Source organism: Salarias fasciatus, chromosome 13 (genome assembly GCF_902148845.1).
Source record: "Salarias fasciatus chromosome 13, fSalaFa1.1, whole genome shotgun sequence".
Taxonomy (NCBI): Eukaryota; Metazoa; Chordata; class Actinopteri; order Blenniiformes; family Blenniidae; genus Salarias; species Salarias fasciatus.
Window position 1 is genome coordinate 19,116,823 of NC_043757.1, and position 24,567 is coordinate 19,141,389.

At 40.4% G+C, this 24,567-nt stretch overlaps 1 protein-coding gene across 1 annotated transcript in view; it reads right to left on the reverse strand.

Annotated features, from left to right (window-relative positions):
* Nucleotides 1–17,871, reverse strand: part of lrmda (leucine rich melanocyte differentiation associated) — a 206,120-nt gene extending 188,249 nt beyond the window's left edge. The window contains exons 1-2 of the mRNA XM_030107483.1: nt 17,720–17,871; nt 16,417–16,517 (exon numbers count right to left, since the gene is read on the reverse strand). Of these exons, the coding sequence (XP_029963343.1) occupies nt 16,417–16,517; nt 17,720–17,761 (143 nt within the window). The 5' untranslated portion in view covers nt 17,762–17,871. The remainder of the gene's footprint in view (nt 1–16,416; nt 16,518–17,719) is intronic.
* Between the last annotated feature and the right edge of the window lie 6,696 nt (nt 17,872–24,567).

A 24,567-nucleotide genomic window follows, 5' to 3' on the forward strand; every position in this document is an offset into this window, starting at 1 on the left:
CAAAAAATGCCTTTTTGTCACCTTTTGTGTCACTCCTACATAAATTGTTTTAATTGGATACAAAAATCGACATTAATTCTCAAGCAGATGAAAATGGCCTCACCGGCAAACAGAGGATCATGGGAGTCATAACTGGGGCTTAAAGACAGAATGCAACTGTTAAATTCGATGGCTTAGGCGAGCATCTGCGCTACGTCAACGTCCACCTGTGTTTGGACTAGTTCATAAGTCAAGAGATATGAATGGCATCCTCTCCGCTCTCCCCCCTCCCGTTCCCCCCCGCCAGACAAAAATAAGCCAGCTTTGATATAAAACACGCACGGAGCTGCTTCATACATCCACAGCCTCTGACACTCAGAGGAAAGCAAGATTTCACAGCATTTATTTAACAGAAGAAATATGGTAATCGTTCCAATAATTGTTCCCACAACAGGCCGTATTTCCCAGACAAATTCAGTAAGCGGGCCAAAAAAAAAAAAATTCAGAGATAATCTGTTCAGCACAAAGTGGTTTGTTATTTTGGAAATAATGCATTGCGTAAACTTTAAAAAAAACGGATTCACTAGAAACTAACAGGATTTCTCCGGTTTTCTCCTCACCTATGGTTTTAGGAGCGGCACGCGCTCATGCGTGCTGTGTGTGTGCGTGCGCACGCGCGTGCATGAAGAATTAAATTTGGAAACCATCATTGGAGCGCAGAGGAGAACTGGAAAGTCATATTGCTATAATGCTCAGATTATCAATCATCCTGACGTTTTATTGGCTTTATCACTGTACATACCATTAAAATGATGTCTGGCCCAGATTGTCAGGGGGCAAACATTAAACAGGCCGGGATTAAAATGCAGATCCTAAACACCTTTTTTCCCCCCTCTGCCGCTGAAATTGCACAGGACTGGGAAGCTGACTTTGGATCCGCTGTCAGAGGAGACGTCGCATCAACACAGACCTGGGCTGACGAGGAGATAGATAGTGTCACACTCAGGAAATGCAGAGGCTTCCTTCTATTTATCACACGCTGTAGTCAGTCAATGGACTAAAAGAGTGATAACAAATGGGGGCGGGGGGAGAGAAACATCTATTAATCTCCCCCTCGCACTCCTAATCAGACATCATTGGCAAACCTTCGCACTGGAATGGCGTGAAGCTGGAGCCTCCTGCTCATGAAGGAACACATTAAATACCAACACTTGTGCTATTAAAAGTAATTTTGGTGGCTCTGAAGCAGCGAGGAAAGCAAATATCCATATTTCAAAAGATCTTGACAGTTAAAAGGTTGTTAATGGGCATTTAAATGCTAGTGCCGCTGCCAAGCTGGCACAGGGAGTCATAAAGCGAAAGAAATGTCTCCTCTCTCTCAAAACCTTTAATCAAAGCCATGTACAGCGAATGCACAAATCTGTCGTCTGCGTACAGGAGGGGAAGACAAAGTTTCTCCAATATTTCTTCTTTTTACTTTTTCCCCCCAACTTTATGTAGCTGTATAGACTGACTGTTTACACTGGAAATTTCATCTTTAATGAAGGTTCGCCGGAGAAGCTCAGTCGCAAAGTTGGTTCCAACTTTAAAAGAAGCAGAAAAGTTGTGTTTATAACATCTGCCAAGGTAAGAGCGCTTTTCTGACTGAGCAGCCTGGGTCAGGGACAATCAGGGAAATCTCAAAGAGATATGATCAGAACATGGCTGGAAAAATTCAACACACACACACACACATTTTGTCATTTCTACTAACAAGAGCTCACAATAAAAACGCTCTTTGTTGTTTTACCTTTAGAGGAGTTTTCGACATAAAGTCAGAATATCCGTTACGAATAAAGGTTGACACCCCAGCTAAGGAGGACAAAGTAATAATTATTTGAAAGGAAAGTAAATGACAGGGTATACAGTGCTGATAGGTGGATAAGTAACTCTCCAAAAGCCTACACAGTAAACTTGAGCGAAGCAGTGAGTGACAGTCACTGCATTTACATGCACTTAAGCAGCCGGTTTACTGTCAGCTTCTCCAGTCACCTATTTTTTTTTTTTTTTTTTTTTTTTGTAGGAAGGAAGAAAGAAAAAGAAGAAATACAAAGGCTTCCCTTAATCAAAGTCATGGACAGAGAGAAGTTAGCAAATGGAGATTTCAGCTGGGAAGCCTTCTGTTTCTAGCTGTGTGGATTATATTTTTCGGGTTTATACAGGATGAAGAAAGCAGAGACACGTCACACACGTGCATACAGGTAGTTAAGTGTCTGCACAAGCTTAGGTTGACCTGAAAAAGGGTTTATTTGAGTTTTCTTCTGTTTTTCAGTGTCTGTCACGCTGGAAAAAATGGCACAGTTGTTGGTCCCACAAGATTTATGGACTTGTTATTTAAAAATAGCCAAAGCGGTAGACACATATTGAGAACATCCACAGCTCAAATCTGACCTCAGGATCTTTCTGTGTCGGGTTTGCATGTTCTCACTGTGGGTGTTTTCTCTAAAGAGCTTGGATTTTTGTCCACAGTCAACCAGTCCCCCACGGTCCAGAGGTGCTCCAAGTCATTTAGAAAACGAATGGATGGATGGTGTAACAGTCAGAAAACAGTGTGCATTCCCATCAAAAACCAAATAATCACTTTTACTCCAGAACACAGTAGCATAGGCCTGAAATCCCGAATGATAAAATAAAGCAGAATGTTTTATCCTCTGGAGCATGAAACTCTCACTGTGCTGTGGAGGAGAGTAGGATGCAGTCAAACCAACCCATCTCATGACAAGACACAAGATTTTCCAAGCGCTGCACGTCATTTCCTCATTAGTGGGCCCCTAAACCAGAGCCGCGGTCAGACCACGAAGCTTTCACTTCATGAACGTCCCATCTTTTTGGTCAGACGCTACAAATACACCAAAGTACTGCCCAGTGAGGTAAAAAAAAAAAAAGGCACAATGAGACGAGCTGACGGAGCTTTTACAGACGATACCACGTCTGATCACTTCATCTCCGTTTAAGCACGTTTGGCAACAAATGACGAGATAATTGCAGCATATAGTTTTGATCATGTACTCGCCTCCCTAATCGAGTGCCACAGTGTAAACGGAAAGAGATTGCCAGCCGGCGTGAACTCTCCAGGCGAACAGACACGAGTCCTCCTGTACGGAGACTTTGAAGCCCGTCACAAAAGGCTTGAGACTGCACTGTTCCTCTCATTAATCTCCCAATAGAAGAAATGAATAGACTGACTGGGCTCGACATTTTTTGTTCTCTCATAAAGGGAAACACAGAAGAGCTTGGAATGAAGCTCCCCCACATTATGAAAGCTATTATCTTCAGCTGCCAGTCTCATTGAGAGAGAAAGAAAAAAGGGAACGAGAGAGAGCGAGAGAGAGAGAGAGGGAGCGAGAGAGAGAGAGAGAGAGACGGTAAAACAAAACTAATAGGGAGAATGAGAGGTGTGAAAAAGTAGGGGACTGGGTCAGATCATCTCTCTCTCTTTCTCCTCCAATTACTGACAGACAGTTGAGAATATGAGATGAGACTGAGGAATGAGAAATATTCATATCGTCTCTGAATGGTATTAAACCCTGACAGAGTAAAAGAAAATGAATGGTGGTTTCAATTTTTACCATGTATCAAATCTGACAAGATATTAAACTGATCTGAAATCACAGACTGTCTGCATCATTGCCAAGGCGAAATAGGATGTTCTCATTTTGGGTCATAAGAAAAGATTTATTACTAAAAAGATACAAATTGACATTTTCAAAATGACGGTTCCAATCCCTTCCTTTCACCAAGTCATCAGGAAAACAGCGGAGCCTGATGTTTACGGCGAGGCTCGACTGGCACCGCTCCTCAGCCGCCAAACCAGTGGAAACAGCGAGCGTGACACAACTCGGACGGCTTGATCTGCAGCCAGTGACTGCAAAACAGAATCCCTTCAAATCCTTGATGACTGCAGGACACTCATCCACCACACGCATCTATCACCGCAGAGGCCGTCACAAGGTCAATGCAATAGAGACAAAACTGTTCAAAGCCACTCAACATTCCGGATGGTTTTATTAGTTTTAGCGTGATCATAAATAACAGATCCGAGCTTTTGCACACAGAGACTTTCATTGTGAAAGTTTAGAACTTGTGACACTCTGGGTTCTCTCCATGTCTCCGTCTCCATGTCCATTTTCAGCTAAAATAACTCACAAAAACCACACACTTGCATCACCACCACCCCATGAGAGATTTGGTCATACAAGCCTTTTTTCCACCCTCCCCATCGCTTCCGGATATTCTTTTCAATTCTGTCTACCCCGAGCATCCTCCACTGGCTCAACCACTTCAAAAAACACACCTCATGAAAAAATCAGGAGGCCTGTCTGACATGTGTCCCCGTGCCCTGATGGCATGCCTACACCAAAGACCGGCATTGATTTTCTGTAACGTGGGGTCGGATTAGCCCTCTGCAGGGATTAGCTGCCTGTGCAGGGCCTCAGGGTTCGCTATAAAACTAATAATTAATTTAAACAGCCAGGTCCATGGAAGGATACACTCACTGCATGTTCCCAGCATGAGAGGCTGAGTGACTGACGGACTGTCTCGCAAATCTGAAGAACGAGCAGCTGTGTGTGTGTGTGTGTGTGTGTGTGTGTGTGTGTGTGTGTACATTCACATCTACTGTAGGTTCACCTGGGTTCTGATGATTACCTTCATCTCTGCACCCTCGTCTCATGATCCTACAGAGTTCCACAACTACACACATTATGTTACATATTAATATTTAGTGTAAAAGTAGTAAAGCGTTTGGTTCAGTTTAATGACTGAAACCATCATAGAGCCTCGTCTGTAGATGATTGAGCTTGGTAGGTGCATACTAAGCCAATAAAATCACGTTGAAAACATCACTGCTTTTACAAAAAAAAATGAATTGAATACGATTATTGATACAGAATTATCAGATTGATGGAGGACGACAAAAAAAGACTTTGATTTTATACACAATTACAGTCAAAATATGAAGAGAGGAAAAAGACCAGAGATTAAGATGTCTGTATTATAATGAATGCTGATTCCATCTGGCTAAGGAATTAGGAATAAAGTGTGGATTTTATTGATAAAGGTGTGATTATTAGGAAATATTAATTACAGAGATGCATGTTCATCTTCTAAGCATGAATAATGCAACATGTGCTTCTATTCATTTCACCTGCATTTTCTTTAATAAAGACTCAACAGTGATGGACTGACAGTCAGTCAGTCTTCTCTTATAAGTATTCTCATCATGACTAACAATCAGGGTCGCAGTTCCAGGATGAAGACGGGTAAACATACAATACTAAAAAATAAGAACAGTACAGATGTTCCTCTGAACTTTCCCTGAATGTTTAGCCATTATTCTCAAAATTAAAAAAAAAAAAAAAAAAAATTAAAAGTTACTTCTGCCTCGATGAAAAGCATCAATTCATAACCTGGCATTTTTCTATGAATGATTAGCTCTGCTTGCCAAAACAGTGAAGATAGGTCAAGGAATTGGACATCTGAGGGGGACAGAGCCTGAGCCTGCATGTTCAATGTATCGAATTTCATTTGTTATTAATTAAGACGTCCTCATATAAAGATCCTCAATGTGAGAACTCTAAGAAAACACTCCTGTTAATTCATCGAGAAACAGCTGTCTACTTTGTTAGTCCAATAAAACAGAATCCCTCTATAAAGCCGTTTTGTGTGAAACGCAGAATTTGAGGTCAGAGGTTGCATCCTCGACAGCAACAAGTATCAACTGCCTTAAAATGAACACAGTCATAAAAACCCTGCCAGTAAAATCTATGTGTATTTCATTAATGCAACCCAAAACAACGGGCCTGAACTAAAACTGTCTCAGGAAGAATTTACTTGAAGTGAGACAAAAAAAAAACTAAAAAACAATGAAAACCATCACAAGTTGAAGCATTTCTCTGCAGCCTTCTGTTATTCACCCCCTCCACTCACCTGGCTGCCAATAAGGGTTTCCACAGTCAGAGAAAGTAAAGGGATTTCACCTTCCCTTCCACCGACTTTGATCTGACTGACACACAAACGGCCCTCAGATCACAAGTCTGCAGACCCTGTTGGGCCTCTCCGCCTGGTCGGCTTGTACATGTACACTTTGTCCCTGCGAGGATTCCTCACCCTCCTCCCGTTTCCCTCCGTCTCCCCTTTATCCCCGTCTCCGTCTTCCTCCTTCTCCTCCTCCTCTTCTTCCTCTGCCGTTTGGTGTTTTGAAACATCTGAGTGCAGACATGTTCAGAGCTTTGGAGGACCCAGGGGCCTGGGATCCAGACAGAGGGAGAAAATAAAGAAACTCTATAGTGCCCCCAGTACAAAAGCTATCTCACCATTACCTCTGGGGATAAACTCTTAAACATCACCAAACGTCTGGACAGACAGAGGAGATCAGAAGGCTGTTTGGTCTGTTGTTCACATAATCGTGCTGTCAGCTAATAGTGCAGTCAGCAGCCTGCGCTGGAACCACTATGATGGGAGTTTAGCATTCATCCTAATGGATAAATAGCGCTTCAAGAGGGGAAAACGGCGTAAGAATACTGTACTACGCTGCCTGCTGGCCTCAAAATGGTAGGGTTGCTCCTTGTAGTTTTCCGGTGTAGACGTGTCAGCAGCGCGGACATGAAACATGCCGTCACTGTTTCTTATCTCAATATGTCCCTGGGTGGAAAAGTGAGGCAACAGCTTACTGATGTCTTGCAGCCTGCCTGACCATTAAAACATATTTCCATGCTGATGGATGTCAGATGTAGCCTCAAAAGAACCATAGCTCGCCCTTGATTCCTGAGCTCATTCCCAACTACAGTTATCTAAACTTATTCCTCACAAATGGAACGAGCAAATGTAGACTGTAAACAAGGAGAGGAGGAGGGGAGTTCAGAGGGGTCAGAGAGGAGCAGCCGGTATCTCAGACACCGTCTTCCATGTCTGACCGACAGCTTCTCGAGATGGCAACTTGGAAGGACGGTCAGTGTTTCTTTTTTTTTTTTTTTTTTTATAAGTGAAAGCTGTGAAAAATGTGAGTAGGTTTATCTAAAATGGAAACAGGAAATGAGATACAGCTGTGCCGAGAATGTGGCACAGCTGTCTAAGGCCAGAGACGGTTTAAGCGTTCTCCAGGACAGAAAAAAAGGAGTCACCCGTGGAGGGTGTTAGAGGCCTGAAATTGCAGAACACGCATTTAAGAAGGACTGGATGTACTGTAGTTCATCACGTCAGGAGTGGCAAACTATGATTAAACCTGACTCAAATCACGAAGGTTAAAAGATTATTGCATTAGGCCCGTCGCCTCGCCAGTGTGTGAACGTGAAGGAGCCAGCTCTTTCAGCAATCGTGAGATTATCTCTTTACAACGGCTTCCAGCATGTATTTTATGGCCATAGGATTTATTCATCTACTGACAACATTCATCACGAAGCATTCTTTTAAAAAAATCATCTCCTAAAACTAGAAACACGGCAAAACACTGCAATCATCCTCTCAAATCTTGGCACGGACGCACACATGTATCTGTCTTCACTTTTCACCCCTGGGCCCTTTAGGAAACACTGTGGGAGACTGAAAGCCATGAAGCGACCAAAACTGCCTAGACCATACCGAAGGAAGCTCCTTTGTTCGTCATCCAAAGCAGGCTCCAAACCTCTACTTTTCCCCCTTTTTTTTTTTTTTTTTTTTCATCTGGGATTTGGCCGAGGAAAGTGGAAGTATGGCTCTTCCTCTCCGAGCGCGGTTCTAATATGTTCCATGCCTTCCAGTCGCTCACATCACCAATCTAGAAGACGGCTGAACGCGATGGGACGAACATAAACAGCGTTTGTGTTAAGAGGCTCAGGATGGCGCAAGTTGTGCCTCGAGAATAAGCCTTTTTGTTTTGGTTTGTTTTGTTTAAATGGGTAAAATGTGCATGCAGAGAGATCCTATCTGTTGGCAGGTATCCTGAGTGACTCTGCGTGTGTTAGGTACTTTTTAAAAAAAAAAAAAAAGGAAAAATTTCTGACAGGGAAAGGACTTACCAGAAGGATTCAACTTCACAATTATTAAAATTCATCTCAACTTCAAGCAGCATGCCTGTTATTGACAGCCGAGTGCCAGTCCTAATCATCTCCCTTTTAATGTTTGCTTAAAAATGCACACCCTCATGTCAAAACCTGAGTACACATTAACTTTCCCCAAATGGTCTACTTACTAAACATGTCACTAATGAATTATACATCTGACTTTTTCCCCCACTCTCAAATTTACATGGTGTTTCGGCAGAATTTGTGTAGTACTTGTAAAGTATTTAATAAGTGTTTAAATATGTAGGAGAGTCAAGATCTTAGCCAGTGCATGCACTGTACAGTGGATGTTTGTGCAATATCAAAAGGCTCTGCTATGCCCATCAAGATGACGAAGACATATGGATAGTTTGTTTTTCGCTTGCCAAAATAGAAAAGGGAATATGTCCGCTCGGGCCCCATCAGTTCAAATCATAAAGATCCATCACTGGCTTTGCACTCTGCTAAAACGCTAAGGAAACATATTGTAGATTTTAAGACCCTTTTTATTCAGCCAGACTGTGTACTAAAACTAATTGGATTTCTGTCAATGGAAAAAATATATCCCTGGGACAGCTTTGAACTCAATAGCTCGGACTATCCAACTGTGCATGAGGGAGTGGGGACCTTGCCACATGCCAAGCACCGGGGAGGAAAATTAAATCAGTGGTCAACATAAAATATTAAAATAGCATGGTATCGAATTTTTTGAAAAATTATGTCAGGGTGGCTCATTATGGCCAGCGAGGCAGTGAATTAAGCTATATTTAGTGGGTGATAATTGAAATCATGGCTGTAGTCATTACCACTGACAAGTTTCTAAATAATACCCAATAAATCCCCTCTTTTTAGCAAAGTCCCCATGACAGCTGGCGGTGCTGAAAAATACAAAGTGAAGAAACAGAATCTCTTTTCCTTTCTTTCCTCCCCCCAAACTCCTTCCTACCTCCTCCTCCTCTCCCTCCAAACCCAACTCTTCTCTCTCTCTCGTCGAGCCAATAAAATGTCAGCTTTTATTCTCCTCCTCCAGAGTGTTGGCTGGATGTCAGCAGGCCCTTCTAAAGCTCTGCCACTGCGAGCTGAAGGCCTGTAAATCTCTGTGTCAGTGGCACGCCATCCATCTTGGGATGTACAATAAAAATGTGACGCAGTCATAAAAGGAATGGCATCACTGGCCAGTATATATAATGTGAACAAAAGGAACATAAAGATGTTCCCTTCCATTCACAATCCTAAACCACAAGATGGTTTCAGATTGAAGGCGAGAGAGAGGGGACGCTCTGGAAGGCTGATGGCAGCGCCTGACAGTGACGGCTCTGTGGCCTTTTGTTGTGTTTAACAGCGAGATAAAGATTTATACTCTATATTTTATACTCGGGGTAAAGGAAACCTGATCGACTGACTGTCTCGCGCCGCGTCTACAGATAAAGCATGGTGAGAGTGTCGCGTTAGCTGTGGCGCTTCAGAAGATCCAGCGAGGACGGCGTTGGGCTGCAGCTTCTTATAGAAGTGAGCGTCCACAACAGAATTCCTACAGTCAGCTCAAAAAAGAAAAAAATTTAAATTGACAATGATCAATAATATTTCTGATGAGTCAAATGAAAAACTAAGACTTCTGTTGAAGGTGAAGGTACAACTGAACTAAATTCTGCTCAACATTACACTGTCTCTCACTAGAAATCAGTACGTTGTATAGTTTTGAAAAGCTACTTATTCCCTACTATCTATCAAAATTCAAGCATTTCTCTGAGTGTTTGGTCTGATGAACAAAACTATAATCCTTCAACATTGTGACTTGTTCTCTAAGTGAAAATACGGCTTTACATTGAGCTCTTTATTCTGCATTACTCTTTTTTTCACGATGGAAGCCAACATTTTTAGTTACTAATAGCTGTTAGCTCGGCTAGTCAAGCAGTGAAGACATGAGATGATACGCTACACGCCTTTGATAACCAAAAAAATACACAGAAAACAGAAAAAAAGGCCACTTTAAGATAAGAAGCAGAGCAATTGTATTGCACATATCAACTGAGGGCAAAACAAACCTAAACATTAAACCCAACATGACATTTCACAATGCTAATCTAAGAAAAAAACTGACATGGGAATATTTTCATGTCATGCACATGCAGCTCTAAGCCCACTAGTGTCACTCATTATGTTAGAAACAAAATTAAAATCCAACTAAACCCTTTCGTTTTGATCCTCATTGGATGCCATCAGAGTTTGATGCAATTCCTTCCACAGTTTGATGGTACAGTTTCAGACATTCACACACTGCTTTGTTATGATTAACATGGGCGTATCCATAACCCACGTCTTCTTCTGCAGTGCCACAGCAACATTAAGGACTGTGTTACATGGTGTCAAAAAAGGTTTGTTCCTTGAAATAAGAATGGCAGCATGACAACATTAGAAAGTACTGATGTTGTCATGATTTAGCTGAGCTTTTTGAATGTTTTTGGTGCTGGATGGTGGAGATCGAGGGTACTGTTGGTCTGATGTATTACACTGGATACTCCCTCCACTTTTTTAAATACAAGTGAGAACACCACAGCAGCAGTATTGCTTCAAATTATATTAGTTTTGGGTTTCAATTAGTGCCCGACTTTGAGGCCTCGTGGGTTTTTCTTAAGAATTTAACAAAATTAGTTTCATATGGCTTACAGTTTTAAATTAGAGTACTGCACACTGCTTTATTTTCAATGATTTTTTTCCAGTTAAAACTAGCTGAAATGACTTCCAATGAGAACCAATCTTGGCATAACTGAAGGGTTTTTTTGTATAAAGTTGTTCTAACAAAACTGATTTCAAACAAAACTTCACAAATATTAAATATAAATCTAACAACATCGCCATTGAGATGACCTCATTTCATTTACTTAAGCTATAATGAAAGCAAACATCTCCCGAGGCTCTCCTATGCCATTGTTTTAACTGTCCTGAGCAGCCTGAGGAGTGTTTGTAAAAAGGAAGAAATGGAGGAATAAGACAAGCTATCCATTAAGTATCATCAGCTCTCTGTCCGCCCGCCTTTTTTTCCCCACAACGTAGTAAATCATTTACCTCCCAGTGAAAATTAAAAAAGGCTGGGCATTTTTTTTCCCACCGCCACAACAGAATGATACAAAATATCAATGTCCTTCAAATAAATAAGTTATTTCCTATACGACCGTGTCTCTTTCATCTATCTGGTTTAAATTTCAGTGCTGGCAGAGCTCTGCACGCTCCTTAATTTATAAGCCACAGATCAGGTTATCCTAGAATATGGGCTTAAACAGGCCTGATAGATCGGATATGGAATATATTTCCTGGGCAGAACAGAGAGTGTCGCCACTATTACCAGAGTCACACACACATATATACTCCTCGCTCCCAGTTAAGTGATTTGAGGACTTCATACTGCCAGTGTTTCATATCCTCTCCTCCTAACTGACACTTTATCTGCATACCGGCATCTCCGCAGATTGAACACTTAGGCAAGACAATGACAGGCTCTCTTCCTGTTGTCACTTCTCATTCTGAGGCCAGTCTAATGCCTCTTACTGGGCTTCTGCCAATAACACACCCACCTCCCCCTCCTCCTCCTCCTCCTCCTCACCATCAAACAGGCAGAGTCTACCTAGCCTGGATAGAAAAGGAACACTTGATGTCTGTGACACTCATTTGTCAATTAGCAGGCCCCTTCTCGTGTTGACACACAGCGACTTGAAAGACGGAGCGGCGCCTGTGACGAATTAAAGGAGACAGATGAGTGAGGCTTGAGCGGCGGAGTAATACTATAATGTTCCTTAGATATGAATATAAAACGACACAGTTGACAGGCCATACAAGGTTTTATTTCATTTCTCAGTGTACCAGGCCTCCCTACTTTGTCTTCTTTGTTCTCTTTTCATCAGACTACTTACATCTCATTTTGACAGCCGGGCGACACTTTCGTTTTAAAATGCGAGTTAGCATACTTGATTTGTCATTAAAATGCAAAACGCCTGCCATCACCAACATGGCCTGGGTGAGCGCCTACCCCGGCAGACACGCACGCACACACACTCAGACACACGTGTAGTCGCTGCATGCGTTTGATGAAGTCCAATATATGCTCATCTTTTCTTAATGGCAGCTTGAATTTCGACTTAAAAAGTCTGGTGTCAGGGGTTCATCTGCTACATAAAACTGTTAAGTATACCAGAGAGTAATGTCAGCGTTTCAGATCATATAGTGAAGCGTATTGGACGCGGGCCCGGTTAGGTTAACAACTAAAATTAAATATCTATGTGATCCGAAATTTAAAAGCCCCGTTTCTGAAAGACACTGGGTAACACCTGACCAACAGTAAAATGTACTGCAATGGGTTGAGGCTCTTTTATCACACGATGAAAGACACCACTGTAAAATATTACACAGGTTAAATAAAGCTCGCCATCACATCAGGATTCATTGCTTTATCACTAACTCTGACTGTATCTAGTACAATTTATGTGGACACAGTGAAAGAACAATCTGATTATTGGTGTTATCAGATCATTAAAATGACCATGTAGACAGTACGATATGACTTTTTTTTATATATATTTTCTGGATCAGAAACTAGTATGAACCCGGTTATGAACTCGGTAATTCAACCCAGGAGTTTCCAATTTATTCAATCCAGAAATTTATTCTTCAAAAATATGAAGACTTCAAACACATCACAACGGACCAAAGCATCACTGTTGCCGCAGCAGGAAGGAATGCTGGTAAAAAAAATTGCAGACTGTTAATATGGAAATTCATGAGATTATACAATATTAATATTAATAAACATAATTCATAAATGGACAGCAAATGTGATCACTCAATTTCGCTGTATTACGGCAGAGACATCTCGAGCTGTGTGCTTCCTCTGTGCCCTTCCTTTAGTTTATATTGAACACTGAGTTCTTTTGACTCATCACACCGCATGTGAGCGCTGTTGTACATAGTTGTACGTTCCATAAATTCATGTTTGTGCAGCTATACCATGTGTGACCATTAATACCAACCTCATTATTTGGGATGCAATAGTAGTGGAGATAAACGAACTTAAGAACAAGCGAAGAACAAATTAAAAAAGTACTTCAAAGTGCTCAGTGACAAGGAGTTTTTTTTTTATTATTATTTCAACGAAGACATCAAACGGATTGAATCAATCCGTAAAAACTGTTTCTCTATTGAGCATTCCTCTCATGATCTGTGCACCAACATCGAAAAGATCTTCTGAAAATGGGAAGGTCGTTTCCAGAAACTGAATTGTCAGAAGTTGTTACACTGCTTGATCGCCTATCCAGAACACAGCCTGCTCCAGAGATGGTTCGCCACTCATCTTAAGCTACCGTGGTGATTTAAGCTGGGAAGAGGTCAAGCAGCGTCGTACTAATGGAAAACCCAGGGTTAATCCCTGAAGTTCATATGTCAAGAAATCCCATAATGAACTGAAATATGTACCTGATACATGATGTGTTGAGATTACCTTAGCTGTATATTCACGTTTAATATTACTTATTTAATGTTACCCCTTTCTATTGCATTATAGCACAGAGAAGCTCATCTGCTGAACTTTCAGTTGACCTCAGTATCTATTCACAATAATGATTCTTCTTCATTCGTTGCATATTTTTCTTAAGTGGGGCTTTTCGACTATTTCAATCGGATACTTAAAAAAAAAAAGCGCTGGCTTGAGGTTTCAAAAAATGCTATTGTGCGAGTTGTTTATGAGAGTCTGTCAGTTTTCTGAAGAAAGGCATCACTGTTGCAACATTGTTAGAGTTCTTCCTGTGACTCACAGGCATGTGTCTTCTGCAATCCTCATGTGTCCGGAGTGATAGCACCACATGTAACAGATGCAGGCGCCAGAAGTACACTGCAGTCACGGAGGAAATTCATGTCAACATTGCACATGCCCCCTCGCCGCACTGTACACACACCTGACCTGGAACAAAGTGGACAATGCGATACCGCCCGAGACAGAAATCTCACTGTGAGCCACACTTCTCAACACATTGATGAGACAGGATGACACCACAGCACGCAGAGGGAGAGGTGTGGGTGTGACAGCCCACTACCATAATTTCATCCTGCCATTACCTGCCCAGCTACTCACTGTTGTGCTCACAGAGACAGATGCACACACACACACACACACACACACACAAAAAAACCCCACATACAACTGGGCTGCAACCGGTGCCAGTACCTCTCTTCTCATTGTGGCTCATTGTCAGCTTGCTGGATGAGTCTTGTCAATTGAGCTGACAGAAAGAGGCATATTAGCTACAACAAACCATGGCAATGTCTCCCTCTCCATTTGAGTGGAGCGGCATGAAGGGGAGCATGATCCTGAAGGCAGTCCGCCGAGTTTAACCAACGTGTGCATCTGCTTACACCTGGCTTGCTTCAGCTGACAGTAAAATGAGGTCAGGGTGTCAATACGCAAACGTCTCTACTATCTGACAGGTGAAGACGGCAGGATTCTGAATGTTGATGCTGCGAGACAGAACTGCCACCTCTATTTCATATGGGATTAAAGACTGTATGGGCTAAAATGCTCCTTAAATAATTTTTTTTTTGCATTAAAAGAAGAAATGAATGGGGCGGAAATATTTTATAGACAAATTAAGAATAATGTTTACATTTGAAAGAAGAAAAGTGGATTAAAAATGAGATAGTAAAGCAAGAATAACGATTAAAAGACAAAAATAAGGTGAAACTGACATTAAAGTCCAGATAAAATACAAAACACTCAAAATACCGTGATACAGAGCAAGTAAGTTGTGACAGAGTCAAACATTCTTGTGGGTATTTAAACTTCCCAGGGAGTCCCAATGCCTTCGTTAACATATACCCCAATCACATGTCGTGCCGCTTATTGAATTTCACATCTCAGACCACCCATGACCTCCCAGTGTGGTCACGTGAGCGCCTACTGACGGTGAGCATGCACATGGTTTAAAGGCTTGAGAAGCCACATTAGCAGGTCAGTCATGGATACTGTCAGAGCATAGAGCCTGTTTGGACAGTTTACACTAAGAGTCCATGTCAAAGTGGTGTCACTTTAAAAGATGTCAAAAAGTGTGAAAATCTAAAAACACAGAATCTCATTTCAGCATGTTTTTTGTTTGTTTTTTTTCCTTGAACCTGCTAAGCATAATGTCTACAGAAGAAAAAGATGAAGAACTGTGTAGCGGATCACTTTCCCTTAAAGCAAAGCATCAATCAATAGTCCACCGACGCAAGCCCAGAATGGTTTGCGTACTTTTTGCATTACTTCTCTGCCCAAACCAGCCTTTGAAGTTCAGTAATGATATCTGACGTCTGAGATTAGCCGAAGTGAAAACTAATGATAAATTAGTAATATGTGAGGCATAAATATTTGATTGCAGACATCAAATCTTTAATGTGACAGGTTCAAGGGCAAGAAACATAATGCCAGCCTTGATATCTCCAAAAACCAACACACATTAAGGGTTGTTTCAGTCCGATTTCATAACGCTCTCTGCGAGACATAACATGCGTTCACTTCCTCTGAGGTAATACCGAGACACTTGTTTTCTACACTTCATGTGCATTTTACATGATGTAATATGATGAAGAAAAGTTAGTCTTCAGAGAAAAAGGACTTTTGGAGTGTTGAAGTACAAGCTCAGTGTTGTTACTTTTACTGTTTTAAAAGTCTCCTAACGAGCAACTGAAGCAGGAAAGAAATGGATCGTCTCTCTAAAGTCAGTTTTTTGACCTTTTTAAAACTGGAAAATTTCCATGCACAATGGAAATAGTACATTAAAATATAACTTGTGATAACTTGTGTACTGAAACTATTTAACACACACAAGCTTACTAAATCATTGCTGGACCGAGATGTAAACGCCAACTGAGAGCATGTGAAAACAAGCACACAGTATCAGGGACGCTGTTAGCTCTGCTTCCTAAATGGTTGCAGTTACAACAATGCAACCAAAAGAGTGGCTGGAACTCAAAGGGAAGAGCAGGTCATTTTACTGAAATCCCACCAAGATGACTTTATGGCCTGACAGTCATAAAAAAGGATCTGAAACAAAAGCGCTTACAGCCATCACTCCTTTTCTTTTGCTTGCCAGATCATCTGCGCCCGTCCTGCTGTTGAAATGGCAGCCCCCTCTGAAGCTGCTGCCACGAGGCGCTCCTTCATGTCCTGACAGAGGAATCTCTTCTATTTGCCCCTGAATTATCGTGTCATATTTATCAATCAGGCCTTTTATCCTGGCCCAGCATGGCCCGACCCGGTTCGAACGCTCAGCTTTCAGCTATTTGAGGGTCTAATGACTCTTTGACCACCTCGGTCAGGCAGGTGGGGGGCAGGTGATTTACACGTTGGTCATCATCTTACCTGAGTTCATTGAAACTCAGATCAAGGCGTCTCGCCAGTTGGCCGTATGTTTCTCCAAGAAAACTGGGAATCTCCTTACAGTCATGGCCGATGTATGAAACCTTAAGAAAATCACAAAAAAAAAAAAAAAAATCATAATTTAACATTTATCATTTTATTGATTTAAACAACAAGCAATTGGTTGTTGTAGCAGTATTCACCCCTGATACTGGAGAGCTCCTTGATCCAGTGAGTCTGCCATCATAACGCTCCGAAGTAAGACCAGCAAGGAGCCTTTTTCTTTACAGTCAATTGTGTTGAAGCAGGACAGAGACTCTCCAGGACTATAGTTCAAGTTCTTCTCTCAATTCATGAAAGATTATCTCTAGAAAACTCCGTAGACTCACTCTCCAGTATCTAATTTGCCAAAAGTTTAAAGTTGGGGTGTCAAACACATTCGAAAACATCCCAATTTCATCTTGAAATAGTGATATAACAGTGAGATAATCTCTACGTTTCAGGCACAGAGCATATGTAATGAAAATGTCTATATTTTCACAAAACCAATTACTACAATCTCAACATAAAGACAATTTTAATTATATCTCCTGGTGCAAAATACAGTGAAATGTAAATAAATAAATAAATAAATAAGTAAATAAATAAATAAATAAATCTCCCAAAGCTGTTGCATTAAGCATGATATTACAAACTCACCCCTAGTTTTAAAACAACAAGATAAGTATATTCCATGGCGGTATCATTCATATCTCAGCTTGGACCAGACTGGAGTCTATTGCGGACTGATTTTGGCCCACGGGCTTTATGTTGGACACCCCTGGTTTAAAGTGAAGCAAAACATACCCATGCTGTCCAACATACAACTGTACATGGCCTTGCCTTGCACACGTGCATTAAAAAGGCAACATCATGTAAAACTCTGCATGTAAAGTGAATAAAACTTCAAACAAATATATTATTTATCTAGACTCCTCTAAAGTAGCCTTGCAGTGTCCACTGTGAATGAACTGCAGGGAAAATGTTTCTGTTAACAGCCGGAGTCAGTGTTACCAGGTTGCATTGTGAAAAGCAGAGCTCTGGACGAGTCTCAGGGAGCTGCGTGTGTTTTTCCAGTCTACTTGTGGGAGTGGCGACAAAAATGAAAGTCAGCTACTGTGTGTCACATGATATCCGCTGAAATCGAGGGAAAAGTAAAATCACATAACTTTAACACATGCAATCTGCTCTGTGGAAATCATTTCCACTGAAGATTAACAGACAAAATCCAACAGCAACAGGTGTTTCTTCTTTTCCGCAAACTTACCTGAGTCCCATTCAAAGCGACCATCGGCTCGTTGTTTTCCATAACTTTCCCCGGAGGCGGACAACACGGCGGCGGTTTTCCTGGACGATGTTTCCAAAGTCCCGTAAGAGACACGCTGATGAAAATATTGAAAGAAAAAAAAACCCCAGATGTTTGAAAATGCAGACACTTTAGAGATCTACTACTGATCTGCTTCACGGCTTCCGCGTGCAGCCTCGATCAGCTGATCGTGCGGAAACACGTGGGTGCAGTTTGTGACAGATTCCATCTGACTGTCCTCTCATGACTTTACATTCACTTTTCTCGTGTGTTAGAAACTCAGTGTTCATCACAATCTCCACTGAAGTATCCCATCGTGGTGGGAGAAGTTTACCAGGTTTGAAGAAATCAGCCAGATTAATAATTTGAAAGTAGAAGAAACTTTCAGAGGTAAACATACTCACTGAAAGCAGTTCTGAAGACTTCCATGAGGGAATCAAAAATATATTTTTTTAAATTATTCCGACCATCTCAGTTTAGCTTGGTTAACTCTGTGTGAGTCATTTACAGTTGGCAGTGATGATAACACTTCAAACTGACACTTGATGATCTAATGAGGGTCACTGATGGTGCCATCAAGTTGTGCACATTCTGTCTCATTTCTAAATAATTCATGATATTAGTGCCAGACAGTTCAGTGAAATATTTAAGTTTCTTCTTTTTTTAGCTATTATGAGTTCTCTAGAATATTTTGTTCAAAAACATATTTTAAAAGCAGCCCAAATGAGTTGTTTCTTTCATTATTCCCTGTGGAAAGCAATTATTGGCATATTGCTTTTCTATGTACGAAGCACATGTATTTTTTGGTTGCTTAATATCTCTTGAAATTGACATTTTAATTCAGTATTTTTTATCTTTTTTAATGGGAATACAAAGGCATGCCACACAAATGAGGTATATGGTTGATGTAGGTTGAAATAACAGTGTGTGACACTAGTCAGCACAACTCATTCTCACACACTAGCTGCAAAGTTTACAAATGTATTTGTTTCTGACAGATACACTTAACTGAACACTGGAGTAATTTTCCCCCCACCGCTACAGAAAAAAAAACTCAAGTAGTTGAAATATTGAACTGTTTAGTTGAAGTCCATCTGTGGTGTTATGATAAAGGGAAGCGGGAAAGAGCCACAGTTTCCTATTATTCCTCTTCTCTGTTCCCCATATTTTACAAGAACAGTGCAGCATTGCTTCTAGAAACTGTTTCAGGACTTTTTTTTGTTTTAAGATGAAGCTGTTTTCTCCAACTCAAAAGTATGTCATCATTCTATGTGCATGCATGCAGTGGATATCATCACACCGCTTGCCCAACAAGCACGTCTCTGGCAGAATAGGATATCCATGTTTAGAAGAAAATACCTCTTGAACGCCATCCAGGGAGGATTTAACAGCTGGACAGCATACCACAAAGAGTGAAAAAGAGTAGATACCTTCCCAGAACCACTCCAGCATTAAAGTGAGGGACTTTGATCCATCTTTTTAAGCCTGGGGGAGGAAATGCCTGCCCTGTGCAGTGTCTTCAGCTGAATTATTCTGAAGCCTGGTCATTTGGATACTGGTGTTTATTAATTTATTATAGTTTTCATCCTCCTGCTGGGAACCTGACAGTGATCACTAGGATGAGCACAGAATCCAATATCAACCCTTTGCAAAGCAACCAGAGTCAGAACCATGACTGACTCGATCTCTTCAGTAGTCGTGATCCAGCAAACTGGATCCATTTGGGAAAAGAATCCTAAAACCATAGGAGAGCAGCTGTTTGACATTCAGCAAGTTATCATTCCTCATCCTTAGAAAACCTTCTGGTTTAATATATGAATTTTCCATTGGTAAGAGTAATAATAGTAGAAGCTTTATTTCAAACATGTAATAAACAAAAGTAAACAATCCAAAAAAGTTTTGATTGGTAATCAAACATAGAGAGAGATAAATGGCTTTACGTGAGCAAAATCACATTAGTACAGTTGTAATAGCTATAATGTTAGTTCGTTGGTTCACATACATCTTATGAATTTAAATATTTAAAAAGCACATACTATACCTCATGAATGTGTTGAAAGTTACTAAGCATTAGGAAGATTTCCAAAAAAGCTTTCAACCTATAGGTCAAATCACAAATTCACAAAAATTGTATGTCCACTTCTCTTGGAAGGACATAAATCCAGTTTATACAATACAAGCAAATCATTGTTTGCATTCAGTGTTTGGCATATTGTTTTCATCCAGGGCATGAGTTATAAACTGATTTAAAGGGGACATATTATGTCGTTTTTCAGTCACGTTCATATAGGTTTCAGAAGCCCAAAAACATAGCATTTAAGTTTGTTCGCCCCAAATTCAGCCTTTGTTCAGAGTTTCAGCGGTCTAAAAAGTCACTCTGACGAGCCCTCCTCAGAACAGGCTGTTTCTGAGCCTGCTTCCTAGTATGCACTTGAACACATCTGTCCACGCCCACTCTCTCTCTCACACACACATGGTGGAGGCACAGTCAGGAGGAGAAGTTAAACTGCTTATTTCAGGATAAGCGGACCCAACTCAAACTCGACTGACAAAATGTGGTGTAGCAAGACAGACAGTTTTCAAATTTGAATGTCATAATGCAGCTACAGCAACACATACTACTGTAAGAAACTCTTCACAAAGTGAAAAAAACATATGTCCCCTTTAATGAAACATGAGTGCATTCTACTAATATTTAAAACTTTTGTCAAGGTCAATATAACATTTTGTAATTTCATTCCCATTAGTTGTCTCTGGTATTTTACCTTTGTCTTACATTTGTGTGCACAGTTTTTGAAAACTTCTCAGTCTGACTTTATCACTGCTGTAGACCTACAGTCTAAAATTGAAAAGTGTCTGCCCAGTGCACTACTTTATTATGGTCCTGCTTAAAACCTATTTGATGTATATATTGGAGTGATGAATTACATTTCACAACTCATTTATAATATTTCCAACAAGAAAATGAAAGCAGTGCAGGTATTCAGAGTGTGGTTGCTTTATTACACTAATCTTCTTTATTGGTTGACATAAAAAATAAAAACTTTGGATTATTTTCTTATTGTTTTGGTGATTGAACACAAAATGTGCTAAACCACTAAGTGACTGTTGCTGAACACAGACGTTTCTTTGGTACTACGGTACATCCCTACATTAGAATGTGTCACACTCCTGAACAACATACAGCGAGTTCTACAGTTCTATTCTCTGTGCAAATACAGGATAAAAACACATAGATTGTGACATTAACTAGCTCAAGTTAGCTGGTAATGTTAAGAATATTTCCATTTGGGGTTTGGAACTTTGGGGAGTTTGCATGTTCTACCTGTGTGTGCATGGGGTTTCTCTCTGTTCTCCTTATCTTTTTTAGAGGTTAAATGGTGAGGTAAGTGTGACTGTGAGTGTCTGTCATGTGATGGACTGGTGATCTTCGTCAATCGTCAGCTTGGATCCAGTCCAACCTCTCATAACCTTGAATCAGATGACGCCTTGTAGGAGATATATAATTGGAAACACCTGCAGCCACACAGCTGTAAAAAGTCAACACTCTCAGAAACGTCTCTTGCCAGATGACATGAGTTTATTACAGAATTCAGGTGTCTCGATCAGACCCCCTTGCTATTGGAATATAACATTGAACACATATCGAGAGTTTTTTTGACAATGCTATAGGCTTCCAACTTTGTGGCAACAGTTCTGGAAACACCTTTTACTCTGCCAGAGCACACAAAGCCAGAACCATAAAGGCATGGTTTGAGGGGTTCATGATGGAAGTACTGCGCTGGCCTGCACGGAGCAATGACCTCAACCTCAGCCAGCACCTTTGAGATGAAGTGGAACCGACTGCAAGCCAGGCCTTCTTGTCCAACAGGTTAAATGAATCTCTACAGACAATACAGTCCCTATTCGTGTAATGGTTAGAGGTCTGGACACACACACACACACATATATATATATATATATATATATATATATATATATATATATATATATATATATATATATATATATATATATATATATATATATATATATATATATGTGGCTGCTGCTGCAGTTTGGGTAATGTGTGGAAGTGTGAGAGCCAAGTTGCTGCCCTGCTTCCACCTCGTGGTGTCTGACGTCACCAGAGACCTCCCACAAGCGGCCACGCTCGAGAGAGAGAGAGAGGGAGAGGGAGAGAGAGAGAGAGACTGCATGGCTTCTCCAGTCAGTCCGCACGCAGCCTCGCACTCGGCAGAATGAGTGGTTGTGTTTGAGAATTAAAATAAGTTTTCTTTGAGACAGAGGGGCTGTGCGTCCCCATACAGTACAGCGTCACTTTTGTTTTTTGTTTTTTTTTTTTTTTTTATCATCCTTTCGTTATTCTTTGACTCTTTACATCGGAGCTTAGTAGGCATTAATTCCAGGTAATGTCGTGTCGCGGACTTTCCCGTAAAGCTCTCCTTCCTCTTGGAGTTTCTGTGGGGTGGGACGAAATAATGCATGTGTATTTTTTTTTCTTTTTTCTAATTAGATTTGATAATCTGCTTTCCTGTACCTTCTTTTAATTGTTTTCTCCTGCACGGAGGTTCTGTGCGTCTTCCTTGCGTAAATGCTTCAGGTTCTTGTTGGTGCGCCGTCTGGAAGTCAATAAAGTCAAAACGAATGCAATTAAAATAAGAACTTTAACGTCACAGTGTCAATAACAGCAATAAATGTAAAATAAAGTAGTCTGATTTTTCAGTTTAGTCCAGCGTTCAAAAATCTACATTAGAAAAAGTTGCTTGATTGTATATTTTCTGTTTATTAAATAAAGAACCAGCTGTAATATTGAACAGTGAGATTCCTTGTTTCATATCAAGGAGTCTGTCCAACACAAAGCAGTAATCCTGCAAGTCCAACATATTTCCTCGCAAGATGTAAATAGTTGTATTTGCATGCGGGGTGATTCATAAACATGTCAGCTTCATAAAATATATGGGGATATTAAAACTTTCTATTTAAATATGGTGAATTATGGCCGCAGAAATGTGTTCCCATTTAAGAGGAATGCCGAGTATTTTGGTGTCTGGTGCAGAAGCCCATTCGTCATACGGACAATAAAGAGGGTTTTCGCCTGACACTGAAAATTTATTGTTGCCCTTCTTTGCCCTAATAACTCACATATTGTGTCACGGACTGACATCCCTCGCAGAAAACAGCAAGCCTGTTATCAATCACACATCTTTGCATATTGTGAAACGTCCCTTCTTTTCTACCAGTAAAAAAAAAGAGAGAGAGAAAGCATGATTCATTTTTTCTCTCCTTATGAAACTAAAAGATTACATTAAAAAGAACTGTATTGAGAGCTGGCATATTTTTCATTAGGAAAACTCAAAATTTGTGACTTATATGTCAATAATGTACACGAGTTTATTTATAAGCACGTTTTTTGTATATATCTAAATATATATTTTTTTAGAATAAAGCAGTCCGGGCCTCTTTATGTTTGTTTCTGTCTTAAACATTTTTAAACTGCTGTTTTAATTTATAAATTGTTGCATCAGATTTCTTTCTCCATATTGATATTTAGGAGGGTTTTTTTTCCCATCCAGTTAGAATCCAAAGGACCCTGACGGCGGATTTCTAAACCAAAACACACTGCGTCTTTTTCATCTTTATTTTTTTAAATGTAATTTTCCGATTTTTTTTTTTTTTCCTCACAAACATATTTTGGCCCCTGGACTGTCCACTCCAGGTTTTCTTGCTCTCCACGTTGACCTGTCAAGCAGATTACCACAGAAAGAGATTAATGGCTGAGGCGGGTTGCAATAATAATCGTTTTGTTTGATGTGACAACTTTGATAGGCGTTGATTTACTTACAAACTGATAGGCTTTTAATTGAGCGCCTCCATCCCGATTGAGATGAAAGGAAAACCACATTGAAAAGCTGCCCGATTGCCCTGGAGCCTCAATACTGATTAGCCATCTCAGTGGTGAATAGTTCAAGGCATTTTAAACTTCTTTTCTCAGCGGCCTGACAGACCATTTCTCTTCTTTTCTTTCCCCAAGTCCGCTTTTCTACCTCTCGAAGAAAATAAATCATTTTCATTGTATGTAAATAAAATCGAGCTGACATCAGTATAAAATGTCTGGATTTTCTTTGCTTTGTTATTCCTGTTGCGGATGACAGTGTGCCTGAGGCAGATGACAGGTTTTAACAACACAATAGCAGACGCGTTTATCCAAAATGGACACAGCTTTGTTTCTGTGGCCGTGATGTTTGACATTTTAAATCCAGTCCTACTTTTGTAAATTGTTCAAACTTCCCAAAAAATTATTTCATATAAAATATATAACAGAGAAATTAAATATTAATTTCTTCTAAGGTGCAAAATGAACTTTTTAGTTTTAATAATTGTGTGGGTTTGTTTTTTTTTTTAGACATTTGTTGTACATATTTGTAAGAAGCACCGGTGTTTTACCTAAGGCTTCTTGTTAACACCATAATCGGCCCATTATAGCAAAAGCACTTTACCACCTTAAGCACTAACAGCTTCTCCGCGGAACATGTGAGCCGGACTGTCTGCAAGTTGTTAAAGTTTCATCATGTATACCACCTCCGAGGTGTTTCTTATGAAAAAAGAAAGAAAGAAAGAAAGAAAAAAAACTCAAAAAGTTGGACATCGTACTGAGTAACAGCTGAGCTGGTGTGAAGTTTTAACCCACAGCTTTTGCCTTTTTTTCCCACCACAGTGTCTGAGGCGGAGGGGGCGCAGGCTATTGTCGGGCGCATTTAAAAATTAAATCTTAACACGAGGATCGATTCATTTCCTCGGAAAACTTG